This window comes from Synchiropus splendidus, chromosome 19 (genome assembly GCF_027744825.2).
Source record: "Synchiropus splendidus isolate RoL2022-P1 chromosome 19, RoL_Sspl_1.0, whole genome shotgun sequence".
Classification (NCBI taxonomy): Eukaryota; Metazoa; Chordata; class Actinopteri; order Syngnathiformes; family Callionymidae; genus Synchiropus; species Synchiropus splendidus.
This window is the reverse complement of record NC_071352.1, coordinates 17,493,152-17,510,963: the sequence shown is the minus strand read 5'-3', so window position 1 is coordinate 17,510,963 and position 17,812 is coordinate 17,493,152. Positions and strand designations below refer to the sequence as shown.

The window sequence follows — 17,812 nt, the reverse complement described above, 5'->3', positions numbered from 1 at the left end:
GTTCCACTCTCACTGTTCATTAGTATGTTTGCTGGCATTTTACTTTCGCTGATAACTCATGAAGACTCCAAGTGCAACCACGGACAAGCACCTTCTTCAGCACTGCTGAGTATGTTGTATGGGCAAGTACAGTAACACTGCTGCCACCTGCAGCCTCCTCGAGTTCATAGCTGTCAGTGATATTTCAAATTATATAGATAAAATAAATGAAAGGCAATAGTAATGGGTCAACAAGTCATGCCGAACTCTTGAGGTCGGGACCACAGTAGTGTGACGCATCAACCAACTGGTCCAAACCCAGTTTTGAATCAGGTCAAAAGTCTTGAACATTCTGGAACATTTCCAGGCTACTTTGAAGGTTCACTCTCACTCCATCTCACTCTTAACTCCTTCTCCATGTCTATCGTTCTGGAGATGAGGAGTGTTGACAGAAGAAGAGTGCCACCTGCTGGTTCAGGTATAGACGATCAAGAGCAGCGTCTTACACCAACAGTTTCCTCACAGTCATGGGAGTTGAGAGTCAGTCCAAAATAAAGGTTGGAGCCCCGCGGTTTGAGTCGCTCCAGGTAACTCCAGAGCCGGTAAAAAGTCATTACCATTCCATGCTCAACAAGTCTGAGCGTTAGATGAGCCTCAGAATCAGGGTGCTTCGTGCCTCCCACCTGATTAGACGTGATGATGACATAATTTGAGGTGTGGGACGCCCAGAGTTTGTCAGCATGATGAGTCACTAAATCACTCTAAATCAGACACCTGGAAGCCCAATAAATGAAGAGCATTACAGTAAATACTGTCTTTCAGGGTTGTAGCTCGTAGAATGTGAGCGTCAACGTTCCAGAATTCGGGGCGTAACAGCAGTTTTTGTATGGTCCCGAGACACGGTTGTTTGCCTGAGGCGGACGAGCGTAATAAAGAAATGAAAGTCGAGTGATTTGTTGACAGCGAAAATACTAGGAGACGCTGGAGGCCTTCATGCACCCGAGCAGGAAGGTGCTGTGTGGAGTACAGATGTTTGAGGTTCCACTTGATCGAGGGATTTCATTTTGATTATGTTTGGCTTTAAATGAGGTAAATTATGCACCAGAAGAAGTCCCCCCCCCCACATCGAAACCCCTTTAATGAGGTACTTAAAAAGGCAGAAATGATGTTGGTTAAATTTAATCAGCAAAAGACATATCTGGAACTCAGACGTCACACTGGCATCACGACCCTGAGAGGTTCTATGGCGGCCTGGCAACCATCCAGATATCAATCCAATTTGAGAGCGTACAGAAGACTCAAAAGCTAAAGTGAAGGTGAAGATCCCAATAAAAGCGAGGTTCAATTCAAACTTTTTCAAAGGAGTCAGACTCAAATCAGCTCTACACTCATCAAACAGTCATCGGCTTAATTATGGGACAATCGTTCTTTCTGCAAGAAAGACACAAGCACGCTGTGTTGAACCAAACAACTCAACTCTTCTCTTCCTGACCAGCTAATCGACCGAGACCCTTCATGGAAAAACGAGCTGTACTGTGACCACTGGTGTGGCAATGGCTTCACGACGAGACGGGACCAGGTCAGTTTAACAGCTTTACATTCACGCAGCTTATTGCCGTGATCGACGCAGGAATCTGGCGACGGCTGCCTGAAACCACAGAAGAGAGGACCCCGAGTCTGCGTGGGCAGGGAGAAGTCAACACAAGTCGTTCCCTCATTGGTATGCAGGGCTTATGTTGGCCCGGAGTGGAGCTACGATCGGCAGAAGGTGCCAGTCTGTGGTCAGCCGAGCACTGAGGACAATTATTTTAATGAACGCCAGGAGAAGAAAAAGCTTGGGAAAACAAATAGCCAGCATTAGCAGCCATCTGAGTGATACTTATGAGCGCTTCTGGTATTCAATCACAAGAAGCACAAACATGCAGCAGTCAAGGCTGAATTCATAAACATGTTTGAGAACAAACAAAATAAAATTAGTTTGAGTTAGCGTATACAGATCTGATAAGCCACTTCTCACGTACGGTTTGTTGTCATGCACAAGATATTGTACTCCATTCTGATATGCCGCCTTCGAATGTGGGCTCTCATTATAATATATTGCTGCACTTGAAGCGTCACAATATGTAGTATGGCCACTCCTGTATCGGCATATGTGCAAGGGGCCCGCCAATACACAGAGCTATTTGTGATGAGATCAAACACTTTCCACGCAATATATTGTTGGACAAAACTAGCAACAATATTGCCAGCTGGTTGTGCAGCCAGGGGTTCATCAGAAGCAGAGCCGCTGGAGACACTTCAGGAATGTCCAAACCACAAAGAGATACCCGAAATGAAACACAGGTATGAGACGAAGACGTACCGAAGGTGGTGGGCGGCTGACGGAGGGGCTGGTGAAAGCGTGAGCAGAGTTGACACCAAGTGAGGCCGAGTCCACGCCTGGCTGTCAGGCCAAACATGCAGCCATGTGTCCATGACTGAATCCTCAAAGATGCTATCATCAGCTGTTTGGCTAGTTGACCTTCATGAGCGTGATAACACAAGCTACTAACCACAGCGCCACCTTCAGTCATAACAGCCGAAAGGCTGAGCAGCAGGGGCGCAGCAAACACGTCTCAAATGGATCTATGAAATATCACTTAGAATAACAAGCTTCCTAGCAGAGACATTATTTCGTTACCCCAGTCAGACAGCGAGGCACCTGAGAAACGTGAGCCGGCATTCAGGCCGAGAGGCCGTCCAGCACAGGAACTGGATCGCTCTCTGAAGCTAATTAGGCCTTTCTACCACCAATCAGAAGGACCTCGCTGGGCAACACAATTCCTCGCCAAGGAATATATTTGTCTTCCATTCATGACGGGCAGTGGAAAGAGTCAGAGACATTCCAGAGACTGAACTGTGCAGAAAAAAGTCTGACTTTTGTCACTGCAGCCGCAGCAGTTGGAGGAGAGCGAGCGAGCGAGAGAGAGACGGACGGACGTCCTTCTGCCGGACCGGCCACATCGGAGCTGCTTTGGCGACGGCTGCTCCCGACATTATCAGACTATTCCTCAGAATTTTCCTTTCATATGACAAAACTACTCTGACCGGCAACACAAACTCTCCTCAACACTCCCTCAATACAGGCTGACCAGTTCAACAAATAATAGTTCAAACACATCAGCAGCACAACTGCTGCTTGTTTCAAAAGCAGAACTTTACATCGGTGTACATTCCACACCGATTCAGGGATGATCGAACTCTTGGGCTGCATTCACGTCAATGACCAACGTTGACCAGCAGATGGCGCACACACATCATAAGTTGAAGCTCACGAGTGGCCCAGCCTTCTCTTGGGATCAAGTTTGTCTTCGAATTATTTCCAAGATTCCAGAAAATCATTCTACCTTAGACTTTTTTTATATCACTTATTTGTTTCACGAATGTTTTTTCATGTGCATTGACTGTTATTATTCGTGGATACTTTTTTTTAATTAACACAAATTTGTGATAAAAATGTCAAACTTTTATAATCGCACGATAAACGATGTGTTGACTGACGCAGTCGCGGTGAATGGTGAATGACATCTTTGGAGTCCCGCTACTCACTGGCGGCATCTCCTGGCAGGGAGTGGTACTTGCCAGGCCAAACTGTTGCTTGTACCTGCCAAACACCTCACGCTTCAAAAACGACCAGTCGTGAATAGCCTATATTGTCAGCACCCTGTTTGAAGAAAAGTAGATGATTGACAATTTGGCTGGAGAATAAATATCATCATCATCAGGGCCATCCAGAGTTCTTACATCAAGGTGTATCACCTCTCCCCAGAGTCTCCATTGGACAACACACTCGAGCTTCTGGGGACACCAAGAAGTCATTGTTTGCTTGTGCTGTTTCAGCCGGCGTTAATGACCCAGTCAGATCAAGCTTACTCAAGTTCACACACGTTCTCCACTCCCAGATCTGCACCGTGAGTCGGAGGTCAAAGTTCTCCTCACCTCTGCTGCTTTATGACCACATTTGTTTTGTCTTCACCGCACTGCCGTGAGGACATACACCCCGACTCCGAGCTTCAGAGCTTGGAGTCAGGAACTATGACTCATCAGTGAACTTGGGGAGAGTGTCACCGTGTGAATCTCCAAACCCTCACATGCCACAGACACGTTGGGCAAAGTTCAAAGCAAAAATGACGACCGCATTGATCCCCACCAGCTCAGTGACATCATAGGAAACCAGAGCGTCTTCTAAGCACAGGAAACATCTGGGCTCCAGTTCCACAGCTCATCAGCAGGGAAAGAAAGGCGAGGCCGGGAAGGGAGGGGCGCCTGGTTTCACTTTAGACCTTCTGGAGGAATAACAGTGATACTGAAGGGCGGCGAGGAAGCGACAGCCGCTCCTCTGAGAGGTTCTCTTGCAGCGGTGAACCAGTGCACCCTGCACTGCCAAATCCTTTTCCTGAAATCCATGAAGGTAGACACACAGCATCATGTCAGTGTCGCCTGACAGGGCCCCGCAGCGGTCATCGGACCTCAGATCCAGACTAATTCAGGGAAAACAATAACCAGCCATTTCCCTCTCTCAACTCGGGTCAAACGTTTCCTGTTATGTTTTCATAGCTTATCGAGTTTTCCTTTCCCTTCCTGACCCGGTGATGAGATAATCCGTGCCACATGTGTCCAGTCACCTGTGAGCCTGACGTGGAGCTCTCCTCTACACGCGCGCGCGCACACACACACTCACTCACTCACCTGTACCGTTCATCTGGTCCCGGCGGAAGCTCTTTGGTCTGCGAGGCTCGCACCAGCTGAAGTGTGCTCCCTGTCACCAGGACAGACAAATGAATCACTGCATCTTTTCAGACAAAAACCCATCTTAGAGACAAGTTACACTCAAATGCGCGGCAAGAGTTAAGAACGTGAACTCTCAGAGACGGTTTGGAGGGGAAAATAATCAACGCATTTCTCACAAGAAGCGACCCACTGGCCGGACACCAACTGACGATGCTTGCCTGGGACGTGTAGGGCGAGAGCACCAACACACAGCCCGGTCTCTCGTCGACTGGAGTGTCCGTAACCAGCCGGAAGTCACCGAGGACACAGGTTTCCTAGGTGCACAGCACATGGGTCAAACTAGCTTGAGCGGCTAACGACGCTAGCTGCTGAGAATAGACGACGATGTGAACTCCAGTGAGGCAGGACCGGGCTGTCGCACTTCTGAAACTGTTTTACCTACAGAAGACCAGGAGGAAGCGACACCTTCGCAGCCGTGTCGTGACGTCGCTCTTGACGCAGCTGCCGTGATGACGGCCAGTCAACATGGAGCCCGCGGGCTGTGTTCGACAGAACAACAACACCAGTGTTTTCCAGCACATGCACTCGTTTTTTGTTTTTTCATAGAAAATAAAAAATAATAATGGTAGGGTGCAAGGGGCGGAGCTGAAAAAAGGAGATTCAACATAAAAAAGATGAATTTGAAGACGATAGTAAGCATCCAGGAGGTCCCCTGTGGTGGGCCAATACGCTGGACCCCGACAGCACTGCAGCCTTCGTTCATTCAAGGCCTTCAAGCCCAAACTAGCGGAATCAAGGCGGTCGTAAACACACAAGACCGGACGTGAATCCCAGCTTTTTAATCCACAACACAAAGGCATAGACTCACAACCGCATGACACAGTCAGAGTCTCTTGGTTTCAGAGCAGCAGCATCACACGCTGGGGGGAGACGTGACTTTAGTGACATGGACATGGCTTTGCAGCGACGTCTCTCCACACCGCTCACACACAGGTTGCACAGTCACAGTTACTTGTTGAGGATGCGTGTTGGATGTAGGAGTGTTGAACCCATCTGGGACATGTTCGCGTTAGACTCCCTCCTGCGTGGAGAAACCCATGGCACGCCCAGAAATCTGTTCGCATGCAGAGACCTTGTTACGCAATGAATCCAGTGTAAGACAATGAGGTGCAGGCAAAAGAGGCTCAAACATTACAGCTTGTCCGATGACAGATATACAGCAGAGGGTCATGTGATTCGATATGATTTCAGCATTTCATCAGCTGCTGCTTTTCACTTTGAGGAGCCGTGGGGGACGGGAGGAGAGGACACCCTGGACAGCGCTGGTTTTGGACTGTGGGAGGAAACCAGAGTACCTGGAGGAAACCCAAAAAAAAGCCCAGGGAGAACAATCGAATGCCACACAGGACAGACCCATGACGACAGACTCCAGGCTCACGTCATGAGCGCCCGCCTCCAACAGATGCACCCCAAAGCCCAAAGTTGATCCTCAAAAGCAGAGTTACTCAGGGCTTTTCTCTAAGTATTTCTTATAATTGTCGCAGGCTTTCTGCATGTCTTTGAGGAAGCCGGGAACTCCAGTCTGGTGAGGAAGAGGAGGATGGTCTCCATCAGTGAGTGTGATCTACTGGAGCAACCAGTGAAATGAGGGGAGGCTCACCTTGGCCGCCCAGTTGACCAGCCAGGTGGGGATCATCCCCCCAGGGTTGTCAAAGTATCTCATGAACACTGAAACACAAAGCATGGTCACACCAAAGCCACGCTAAACACAATAGGAACCACTTACTTTTGGTTCCTTGGCCTCCATCGCTCTCCATGGCCAGACTCTGCTTGTAGTCCTTCACTCGCAGCACGCTGCTCTTCTCAGCGCACGGGGTCTCGGGCGAGCTCTTGGCCAGAACCACCCAGACCTTCCTGCCGTCCCGCTCCAGGATTCTGCGCTCTCTCACGTACACATACTGAGCGCTCAGTCAGAGAAACCATCACAGGTGCTTCATGACAAACACATCATGATCGCTTTAATGCACTTCAGATACAAGAATGTCAATGAAGGGGAGAAACGCAACTCTAGCTCGGAAGGATACGTCTCTGTTTGAAAGAGGAAACGGGTATTTCACCTGCCAGTAGATCGCTTTCTGCCCATCAAACTCTTCCTCGCTGAGCTCTGGAAGACACACATTGTGAAAGTGTGACTGACGTTTACAAAAACCCGCGCACGCGTTTCTGCACCTTAGCACATATGCAGTTGTCAGTTCCGTTTTAATGTTTGACTGTCGACAACTATCAACTCTCGGCAGGAACAAAGAGACCGCGTTTCACTTCAGAATACAAGCCTTTAAAGACAGGTGATGACTCTCCACACAACATCAACACACTCATTCACACATCAAGTTGTGTGTCTCCAGTCCAAAGCGACTGTGTTCATTTCTCGCAGGATTACTGCCACTCCAGGACAAAGGGGTCAGAGGTCACATCTCATCCAGGAAGTGACCCCAAAATACTCCTCAGGACGCTTCAAAATTAGCCGCACTGGGCTGGAGTCTGTCCAGCTGCTTTGAGTAAGGAAGTCATTTAAAACAAAAAATAAGTGCGGATCATTTTCTCTTGAATGAAAACTATTGTGTTTCCAATAACTTTCACCACATTTTTTTCATACATCTTTTTGATCTTGATTTTTGATTGTTGTTATTTTCCATATTTAAAACACATACTGGCCAACTCACGATTGGCCCAGACATATTTAGTGATCATCCTCATCTCTTCTGTATATATATTGAATCGCGCAATATATATTAAAAAATCCTCTAAACATGCATCTGTTTGCCATAACAGGGAGGGAATCTAATCTCATCTCATCTTTAGTTATTTCACTTTTTTTAAATGATTAATAACGATGTCACTGACTTTCATTGATGAAGTCATGGTCTTTTTATTGAGAAAACGTTACCTGGATGTAACTCCAGTTCTATGAGTGTATGATGTGACTGATGGACTGTGTGGCTGTGGGGAAGGCTTCTGTCTGAACTAGGGGGGACAGCTACACCAGGAGAGCGACTACAGGTTACCTGCTGATCACTGGTGACGAGCATGAGGACAGAGAAACGGATGTTACTTCAGCATGTGAGAAGATGAATCCATGTGATGCCGTGCTCAGCTGCTCTACCTTTGACATAAGTGTCCCAGTGTTTGCGGTAGGTCAGGTCCATGTAGACGGCGACACACAGCTCTGGAGCGCAGCTGGCCAGAGATCCAAAGACTTTGTACTCGTAAAGTCCGGTTACCTGAAGAGAGGGAAAACAGAAGGTCTTTGAACTCCAGCCCAGAGACGTCACGCCTTCCTACGCTGATCCACAACCACGCGGCGGTGATGAGAACCGCTGGAGAGATCTGCTCAGAGGTTTGGTCCCATTACAGCTGCCTGGAATCGACGACGTTCACCCTCAACTTTCCATCGGCCACGAGATAGCAGCACAAACATAAACATGATTCAATACAAGTTTGCCTTCAAGCGTCAATCATAGAATCCCTTTCCTTACATTTTAGCTACACAAAAATTCAATAACGGCATGTTCATTCTGTTCTAACGTCCATGTTGCCATGTTTGGAGCTAAACATGAATCTTTGTACGCCGGAAAAACTTCATTTGACAGCAGAGGAACGTTTTATGTCCATGGTTTTAATCGTCGTCGTATTTCTGTTCCATCATGCTGCTCAACACACTGAATCAAATGAGTTGTAAAAGAGGTCTGGTGCACACAATAAGAGGAACCAGTAACGTCCGGCGCCACCATGAGTCTCACCATGATCGATCCTGAAATATCCATACCTCTGATACCAGATCTTGATTCTCTGAAATAGATTCTCAAAGCAAAATATCGATACTTCATTTGTGGTAGTGTATATCCTTAACAGGAGCAGGATGAAAAGTAACTCGCCTATTGAGATCCTGTCTAGACGCGCGGTTCTGCCCGTGATGTATCAGCACAGCAGCACGCTGCTCCACACCAGTCACAGTCAAGACTCCACCGTGATAGTGCTGCCGACCGCAAGCGGAGCCATGTGTAGAGCTACTTCAGTGTCACAAACAAGTAAGAAGCTGTGTGCGACGTCTGTCGAAAAACTATACAATGTTGTGGCAACACAACAAACATGGTGAAACCACGCAGTTCAGTACTTTGCATCGATGAGGTGGAGGGATGAGGAGTGTTCAGCGTGTCATTCCATGCCGCAGGCAGGCAATATGCAGGTCAAGTAAAGTGAAAAATAATATCAATAATAATAATAATAATAACAAAGTAACAGTGTGTGTATCGCTGAAATAATCACTGGAATAATCTCAGCCATCCTAACTTTAGCCTAGATGAATTCATGTAAGGATTCGTAGGCAGTTCACCATTTAAAGTAGATCTTTTAAATGACACAGAGCAATGACAATAAAACTGCCTGAATAACACAGAAGTTTAGCTCCCAAATATTGCATTAATTTCAATCAAACTTGAACTGTTAAATGAATAGCTTGAATGAATCATTAATTTAAGAGTGCAATGATTGTGGCATTACGTGTATTCTTCCAGAGTAAATAAATGAACAAGTTACTCATCCTTGCACTCTTCGGGAAGCTAAGATCAGGTGTAGTCACGTACAGATAGGTATGTCGGTATCGACGATACCAGCCTGAATATGACCCGGGATCGGATCGGAAAGGAAATCAGTGGAATCGAACATCACGACTGTGAAGAGCCCACGTCCTCAGCGGGACAGTTGAGGATCAGCTGGTATCCAGGTGAGGACACCAGCGAGGCTCGCGCCAGTGTCTGTCAGCCACTCCACTTCCGGCCGCTCGCCCCACCGCTTCACCGTCGCACCTCGTCGTGGAGGCGGTATATTTTCACGCCCATGGTCTCGGTGAAGAGCTGCCAGCCTCCTTCCAGCTGCGGATCGTCCAATTCCCTCCAGGAATCCTCGAACTCTTCATCCGCGAACTGCAGCGACATGACTCTTCCTCTTCAGCAGCTCACCGCTGCGCTCGCTGGACTACTTCCGCTTTTCAAAATAAACAGTCGCGGGCGTGAAGCTGTTTGAAGGCTGTTTCAATTCGTTTTCTTTACATTTTATCCCACATGGGTAAATGAATAGCACCTAAACACATAGTTGACATAAACTCAGGGGATAATCTTACCGGCTTCCGGGGAAGGTATATTACACAATAAAAGCGCCTTCAGCCTGTAGCGCTTGATTGTGAAAGGACACGCCGGATGCACGTTGATCTCTAGGTGCTCAGAATCAGTGACCCCCAGCTCGGCATCGGGGGCGCAGAGTCTCAGCAGTGGAGTCACGTTCCAGCTGGAGAATCGGCCGGACACGGAGCGGAGAAGAAGCGGCTGGACCAGCGGTCCCGAGCAGCAGAGAAGACTCGGGGATCTGGACCATCTCTTGGGCTCAGGAGGCTCGGACCCCGGACATGGAGAGGTGGGACCGTGTTCCACGACTGGCTTGGTCTTCTTCATTTAACATTAGGATTGGATTTCACGGTGACAGGTTCTAGTGAACCTAAACCTCTACCCAACAATATGTTGCTATTGATATTGACATGGATGTACGTCAATGTCAGCCGACGTCGGTGTAACTTTTTTAACCATCGTAATTAAATTATCTTCTTATTCAATTTAACACTTAACCGAGCATTAAATGAATCATGAATGGTGTTGGTGATGACACATTTGTGAAAGGTTTTAGCTCCTAAAGTCAGTGCCAGGTCGTGACTGGCGCGTGATCCTGTTGGTTATTACACAGGTGTTACTAAAGGAGGCCGAGACAGAGGTGGGGGAAGTTGAGGAGGTGAAGGTGGTCATGGCGTCTCTGGTGGTGAGGAGGACGAGGAAAGAGATGAAGTCAGGAAGAACAGGGGATGTGAAGGAGGACGAGAGGAGGCTGGGGTTGACGGAGAGAGAGGGATGAAGAGGTCAAGGTGAAAGTGAGGAAGAATCAAAGAGGCTAGAAGGGATGGACTGAGGCTTCATGAAAGAAACGATGGAGTGAATGACTTAGAAAGAGTAAGGACGCAAAGAAGATGACCGCAGAGAAGGTGTGTGAAAGAAGAGAGGAGGGTTGAGAGTTAGAGAAGTTGTATGAGCGAGTAAAAGGAGGAGGAAAAAAGAGTTGGAGAAGGCGAACGCAAGGAGGAGTAGAAGACAGACTCCTGAAGGAGTCAGGGAGTGAGTCCTGTCTCAGCGTGTCGTCTCCTCCCAGACGCTGACCAGGAGGCGGGATGCCAGAGGAAGCTAGCAAAGACGCCATGAGAACGCCAGCCGCTCCGGAGAAAGCGCCCAACAACGACGGCGCCACCACCATCAACGTCCCGCTGGTCAACGAGGTCCAGCTGACCGCGGCCACCGGCGGCGCCGAGCTCTCCTGCTACCGCTGCACCGTTCCCTTCGGCGTGGTGGTCCTCATCGCCGGGATCGTGGTGACCGCCGTGGCTTACAGCTTCAACTCGCACGGCTCCACCATCTCCTACTTCGGACTGGTCCTGCTGTCGGCCGGACTGGTGCTGCTGGCCTCCAGCGTGGTCTGCTGGAAGGTCCGCATGGAGAGGAAGAAGGAGCGGCGGAGGGAGAGTCAGACGGCCTTGGTGGCCAACCAGAGGAGTCTCTTCGCCTGAAGGACGCTGCAGGGACCTTGCTGGAGAACATTCCCTCACCTGGACGCAGAACACCAATGACGTTCGTCAGTCTGAGGAGGCTTTGACAGACCGGAGAGGAGGGAGACCCGGGGCGGACCTGGACCATGGGCTCCACTTCCTCCTGAGCTCAGAACTGACATTTGATCAGTGTCCCTGGGTCTGACATTGGCCTGTCCGACGTTTGCCCTTCTGCAAACGCATGAATTAAAATCCACTTTCATATTACTACCTTACCCAAGAGTCATTTACTTTCTATGTTTTTGATTCAGATCATTTTATAAACATTTATATGCACACTGATTTACTCTCTTTTTTATGGAGTCATTGTGTGGACGTGTTTCTTCACTTCTCCAGCTCATTTTTTATTCCCATGTGGTCCTTTCAAATATTTTGTTTTATCAAATAACGTTTGTCATGCAGTTGTCGACCTGTATTTCTTTTGTTAAAACATTTTTTGGCTGATATTTTGACCTGATAATCCATATGTAAAATTGAAGTTTTTCAAAAATGACTTATGACCTGAAGGTGTTTTTATCCCCATGAACAGGTGACCTTTGAATCATTGAAACAGCGCCCCCTTCTGTTGGAGGCGGCTGAACCCGGGGGACATGTAAACAACGACTGGACTGTTGCACGTGAAGGTAAGAAGCAGGTCACTGATGTGGTCCCTGCATTGACTTCATCCATCGTGTTTAAAATGTATTTTTAAATATCTATTCTGCCACTTTTGAGAGGGAAAAGTTGTCTGTCTACACACCCCAGCTGAGTCTCGATGGGCGCCTGGTTAGACTCGGGAGTGGAGCGGGAGCGGTAGAAGAGGTTGAGCACCCAGCCAGACCTCCGGCTGCTCAAATAGCCTGGACGTGGAAGTGTATTTATAGGCTGCATTCGCGTTGCTATGCGTCCCTTCGACACCAGACACTACAGGTGGTGGGCCGTCCTGCGTCAGAGGGGAGACGTACGACGCGCTGGGAGATCACCGGCACAGCGCCAGGCCTCGCTGGGATCGCTAACACGTTTGTGAGACACGTGACACAGCCGGCGTCTGCGGCGGAGGAAGCCGCGCTGCGAGCTGGAAAAACTTGATATGAATTTGGACAGGTGCTCGGCCGTCTCTGCTGGCACCTCCGGCCCTCACGTGGTTGTTATTCCACTCACCGCCGCGTCGTCATGTTAGCTTCTCAGCACACGGCGCTGGAAGTCATGGATACGGAGACGATGATAATTATAGACGGAGGCCCTCCTGTTGACAAGGCTGAGGGGGGGGGCGGGGACTCCCTGGAAAGGACTCCGTGCGGCCAAGTGAAGCCTGGAGCACACCTGAATGCATGCTAGTTAGAGCAGCGTTTCTTCACGCCGCGCGGATGTTCAGCTGCTGCGAGAGTGCGACTGGAACAACAAGCCTCAAATGTTGGCGTCAGAGCGAGCAGGTTAACTCAACCCAGCAGAGAGGAATGCCCCCCCGACGCGGTGGGCTGCTCAGATGGCTGTCGGCTAGGCTCCGGCTCTGACCTGATGCGACCTGGACCCCAGTAATCCCCAGCTCGTTAGGTTTAATTGCGTTGGATTTCAACAATGGAGGAATTTCAGACGTCACTTTGGGTTCTTCAAGTTTTTGATCCACTGTAGGGAACTGTTTTGTGCCGGTACCGACCCGTCTCCTCCCTCTGCCCTCCTCCGTGGAGCCGTCCGGCTCAGCTATGCTGCACACAAACAACTCCTGGACGTCCTCCTCGATGCTTGAGCTCTACCCCGAGTCTCAGACCGGTGACTGGACTGGACCCTCGAGTAGCTGTCAGACACGAGTCCGAGCTGACCTGCAGCGTCCACTGAACCCGCCCTCAATGCCAAACCTGATGCGATGAGTTCCGTCTGAAACACGCCAACATAACTTCCTTCAGCATCAGACAAGCGTTAGCATAATCGCTCCCAGCCGCGCGTCTGCTCTCTCATATGTTCCGCCAGGGAGATCCTTCAACCGCCCGGGCACGAGTGCTAGCTAAAGAGTTTGAGCTTAACAAACATGTGTACTGGTCGTTTTGTTCGTTTTTTCACTCTGTTAAACTTGTGGCTGAGATAATAACAGGATGGTTATTAGGGCAGCGCCTCCTGCTGGTGAACATCACAGAACGTGAGGCTTAGATTCCAGGTTCAGCAGCTTCTGAGGAGAAGCAGATGAGATCCATGTGTGGAAGCTGGGGCGAGGTGCGGGTCGTGTCCTTCTCTGTGGCGATTGTGTTTCTGCTCTGACGCACTGGTGATGCACCAGAGAGTTTCTTCATCCTGATCAGTGACAGACGCTCTTTCTTCTGGACAAGCTGCTTCGAATGTTGTCAGACACCAGCGCTGGACTCAGACACAAGCCAGAGCAAGGTCAGAGTTCAACCTCGTCCACCCGCCCTCAACTCCCACAGCTCAACACTCTTTCCCAGGATTTCTGAGTCAACACTTCTGCCGTGTTTCAGGACATGACATTTTTGTAAAATACTGTAAAGTTTGTGAATGAATTATGGACACTTTAAGTGATGGTATTTTTTAAATCTTCAGTCATCGACTCTAATCTGTTATCGACATATGAAGAATTTATCATTTATTTTGACTTTGCACTGCTGTCTGTATATGGCTGTTTTATAATTTAATACTGTTATTGTTGTTATTATTATAGTGTCCATCCTGTGTGCACACTTCTTTGTCTTAATAAACCTCGTGAATCTTTTTATCAAAATGTTTTTTATCTTCAATTACGATGCATTCATTACAACAAAAAACACATTAAAATATTTTAATCATAATTCAAATTTTCATTTTAATTGAACGGAACAGTGTGCTCTCCAGACAGCAGGGACCCTCTGTCAGTGCAGGAGTTCCTGCTCCACTGATGCAGCTAGGATGAGAACAACAACAACAAACATGGAGGAATCCTCCCTGAACCAAAGCAGCTGTTTGCTTTGGTTCAGGGAGGTTTTTCACTGCACAGTGTCCAGGGTTTCCACCACTCTGATGTCCCTAACCCTAACCCACCACTCTGGATGGACTTGGGATTCTTATCACACTGAAATTCTCATACAAACATTTCCAAGATATTAAAAGAGCTTCAGTTGAAACAAGGTGATATAAAGACTTGAATATTGTCACCATGGTGATTTATTGTCAAACTGAGGCAGAATCAACAATATTCTGCTGTTTAAATGTCTGTGTGGCTCCATCATCTGGTTCACTAATATACCACATTCATTCACACTGAAAAATGGCAAATATTCTGATACCATTAAAGTGCGATTCATTGAGAGGAGTTCATCACAAGTTCTGTCTCTCTGACTATAGTGAACAATAGTTTGATGTTTTTTTCCTTCGTGACATCTTGTTGTGTGTATAACAAATGTATTTCATCAGAAAGTGGTTCCATGTGGACAGAAGCTTCGAGGCTGTCATGCCTGCGGTCGCAGCTTGTGTATCGGAGACAGACTGTCCGTCGTGTGCAGTGGCTGTGTTCACTGCCACACCTGCAGCCTGAGCTCCTCTCTAAACTCTGAGGAAGTGGGGAGGCGTGCGTGCGTGAGCCGCAGAGGTCAATGATGTCATGGGAAGCAGCGTCTTCACCAAACTGTGTTTCCTTGTCGTCTAAACAGCCAAGCCACTCACCCGTTTCCTGGTGGCTCCGCAGCTGAGGGAGTTTCACGCGTGGTGTCAGACGTGAGAAGAGATGAACTCGGCAGACCGGGTGATCCAACTCCTTCTGACTGTGAACATTCTCGTCGGTTTCTGAGACTTGTGGGGAGGAGGCCTTGAGCACGGTCGGCTGTGGGCCCAGCCAGTCCAGTCCAGTCCAGTCCAGTCCAGTACGGGCGGTGGTGTTGCTGAGTCATGAACATGGAACATTTCAAATGTTAAGTATGAACAGACTCCACTCAGTCCGAAGAGTCCCGACAGATGAGGGTCACGTCAACTCCGCCATCTTTAAAAAGTCATCGTATCAGGAAGAAGAAGCCGAGCCAGATCTGTCAGGGAGCCACTTGGCTGTAACAGAATGATACATCTCCCCCGTTAGATGCACAGAAACTCCCAAGAAGCAACGGAGACTGGAGTTTGGTGTCTCCTTTGTTAAAGCTGGCGTTGGAGATACGAGCGATGACGTCACTCTGAGGCAGAGCGGGTGTCTGGGGTCACAGGGTGGCTGCCTCACTCCCTCACTCCAGGCTGTGTTTGTTCCACAGCTGCCACGTGGCTCCTCTGACTGGACCGTCCTGTGATCGGCTCTCAGCGGGTCCATCAGCTGTCCTGCTTGTGTAACCGCGGCTCCTTGCTGACCTCATGGAAGATCTCAGCCTCAGTACCTCAAACACAGGAGACGCCGGCTCACGTTCACCACGACCCCCCCGACCCCACCCCACCCACCTCGCCGGCCAGACCTGGACCCGGCTGCACCGGACCGTGACGTGATCAATTTCATGGCTGGATTTAAAGGTTACATTTACTACAATAAACATTTGAACAGTCAGCGTGTGTTTTCTTTTGAGGATGTTAAAACCCATGGCAGCGGCAGGTTTGTTTGAGTCTCTTCACTTCCACCAAGTTCCACTGAATGTTTATCAAGAGGTGCGAACATGGCTGGTGCTACACAGACGTCGATGCTGGACATAGTTCAGCCAAACGGCCCAGATGGGACCGGCGGGTGCAGAATTGACCTCCCCATGACCCTCTTCACTCTGACACATGTGATCAGATTTCTTTTCTTTCCTGTTTTATTTCATCTGCTCAACAGTTTCTCACTGGAGCTGTCACTGGAAACCGCGAAACATTGCCCACTAGTGGACGGAAGTTGTCATTGACCGAGACTGGTGAACAGAACGGTGAAGAAACCTACGCAAGAGAAAACAGATGCCAGGTGACTTCATCAATCCGAGTCTCCAACAAGGCCCTGAGAGTCGGAGCGGGACTGACGGCACATGGTTCATGTTGTCTCACTCAGACGTGCGTGTCGGCCACAGGTCAGAGGTCAGCCAGCGGAGGAAGCGGGGGGCGGTCGCAGGGGGACAAACAAACAGATGTAAATCAGAGGATTGTCATCACATGACCCGAGTCTAGGTCGCATCGCAGCGAGGCGTCCGGACATACTGGCACCAGAGAGATCCAGGTCTGAGATAGGAGCCGGAGAGGCTCCGCCCAGGAGGCTAGAAGAGCCCCGACAGCCGGGCGACCGCCTCTGCTCAGTGGATGAACGGTCCAGGATTCACAAAGAGCCCGGTGGTCACTGTTCAGGAGGTTTTGACCCGACAACCGCAGACCATCATCACTGTACATGCATGTATTTCAGTACTTCTAAAATAGTCATGGGGACTTACAGATCAAAACGGCACATCATTCATTTCTGTGGTCTAAAAAAAACAATATAACATCAGTAAAATCTTACAAGGAAATGTAAATAATCATTCAATGTTGAAGACGGAGCAGAGCTGAAGTGAAATTATTTCTGCGGAGCACGAAATTGACTGATGAAGAGGGTGAGAAGGATAGAGGTCAAGTGAAATGTGAGGTGTAGATACAGTAAGACATAAGTGGATAATAGCTTCAGTCCCATGTGGCTCATGGAAGCGGTTCCGAGCCTCAGCGTGGTGGATCCAGATGAGAGCGTGAGCATGATCCAGATGTTTCCTCCTGACCCTCCGCAGGTTGGGGGCAGCTCCTGCTGAGCGGATTACAGCCAGCGCAGACCTGTGACGCACGTCTTCCCTCAACAGCTGGGCCACAGAGAGTCTTCGCAGTCAAGGTTCGAGCCTCATGACTCCCCCGCTCGGCCTCGACCACACGGTGACCCACTTCATCTTCACACTTGAATTCCAACCAGCCAACAGCTTTACCACTGCCACCTGCTGGCCAGAGAGGGGAAGATGTTTTGACATCATTTGACCTATGTTTGTTTTGCCTCCCCAGGAAAGTACAGCGGAGCGCAACAACATCTTCTAAATATTTGAACGCAATAACCGCTAAATAAAGTAACACCACTACTAACAAACAACTTTCAAGTGGCATCATATTTACAAAGTCTTTACATAGGAGCCAACCGACACCTCCCCCAAGTCTCGCCTGAGTCTCAACCCGGTCGCTCGCGTCATCAGTGCCTGACAGAATGAGGGGAAGGGTTTTGTGTAAACGTCACAAACGGTCATCAACGTACACTTTCAAACCTATTTTGCCAAGTCAAAAAAAAGGAAAAATGGAATACACACACACACACATATATATATATATAATTGAACTGCAAAATAAATGTCACAGGAATTAGATTTCAATGTAGCTGGTTAAAACTGGAATTGGATGGAAAATCTTTGTGATTTCAAGGAGCGAGTCAAAGAACCTGTAGAACAACTGTGACTGTGTCAC

At 48.7% G+C, this 17,812-nt stretch overlaps 3 protein-coding genes across 11 annotated transcripts in view; 1 reads left to right on the top strand and 2 right to left on the bottom strand.

Annotated features, from left to right (window-relative positions):
• Positions 1 to 5,233, bottom strand: part of LOC128750661 (RNA binding protein fox-1 homolog 3-like) — a 239,191-nt gene extending 233,958 nt beyond the window's left edge. For 2 of the 7 annotated variants that reach the window (XM_053851052.1, XM_053851049.1), the window contains exons 1-2: positions 4,926 to 5,233; positions 4,708 to 4,777 (exon numbers count right to left, since the gene is read on the bottom strand). The gene's annotated coding sequence lies outside the window, so the exon portion shown is untranslated. Of the gene's footprint in view, positions 1 to 4,707; positions 4,905 to 4,925 lie in introns of those variants that run through there. The other 5 variants (XM_053851050.1, XM_053851053.1, XM_053851058.1 and 2 more) reach the window with 4 other exon arrangements.
• Positions 5,234 to 5,565: 332 nt separating this feature from the next.
• On the bottom strand, positions 5,566 to 9,767 carry pctp (phosphatidylcholine transfer protein). 2 transcript variants are annotated; one of them, XM_053851169.1, is made up of 6 exons: positions 9,615 to 9,767; positions 7,913 to 8,030; positions 6,834 to 6,913; positions 6,536 to 6,707; positions 6,410 to 6,477; positions 5,566 to 6,331 (listed from the first exon to the last, which is right to left on the bottom strand). In XM_053851169.1, the coding sequence occupies exons 1-6, from the start codon at positions 9,741 to 9,743 to the stop codon at positions 6,251 to 6,253; spliced, it is 648 nt and encodes a 215-aa protein (XP_053707144.1). In that variant the 5' UTR covers positions 9,744 to 9,767; the 3' UTR covers positions 5,566 to 6,250. The 2 variants fall into 2 exon arrangements, with proteins under 2 accessions (XP_053707144.1, XP_053707145.1); XM_053851170.1 differs by having other exon boundaries at positions 9,393 to 9,766.
• A 307-nt stretch (positions 9,768 to 10,074) lies between these two features.
• Positions 10,075 to 14,129, top strand: tmem100a (transmembrane protein 100a). Of its 2 annotated transcripts, XR_008413193.1 has the most exons (3): positions 10,075 to 10,218; positions 10,999 to 12,072; positions 12,164 to 14,129. XR_008413193.1 is itself a non-coding variant. In XM_053851179.1 (2 exons), the coding sequence occupies exon 2, from the start codon at positions 11,018 to 11,020 to the stop codon at positions 11,408 to 11,410; it is 393 nt and encodes a 130-aa protein (XP_053707154.1). In that variant the 5' UTR covers positions 10,075 to 10,218; positions 10,999 to 11,017; the 3' UTR covers positions 11,411 to 14,129. The 2 variants fall into 2 exon arrangements, 1 of the variants encoding a protein (XP_053707154.1); XM_053851179.1 differs by having other exon boundaries at positions 10,999 to 14,129.
• The last annotated feature ends 3,683 nt before the right edge of the window (positions 14,130 to 17,812 follow it).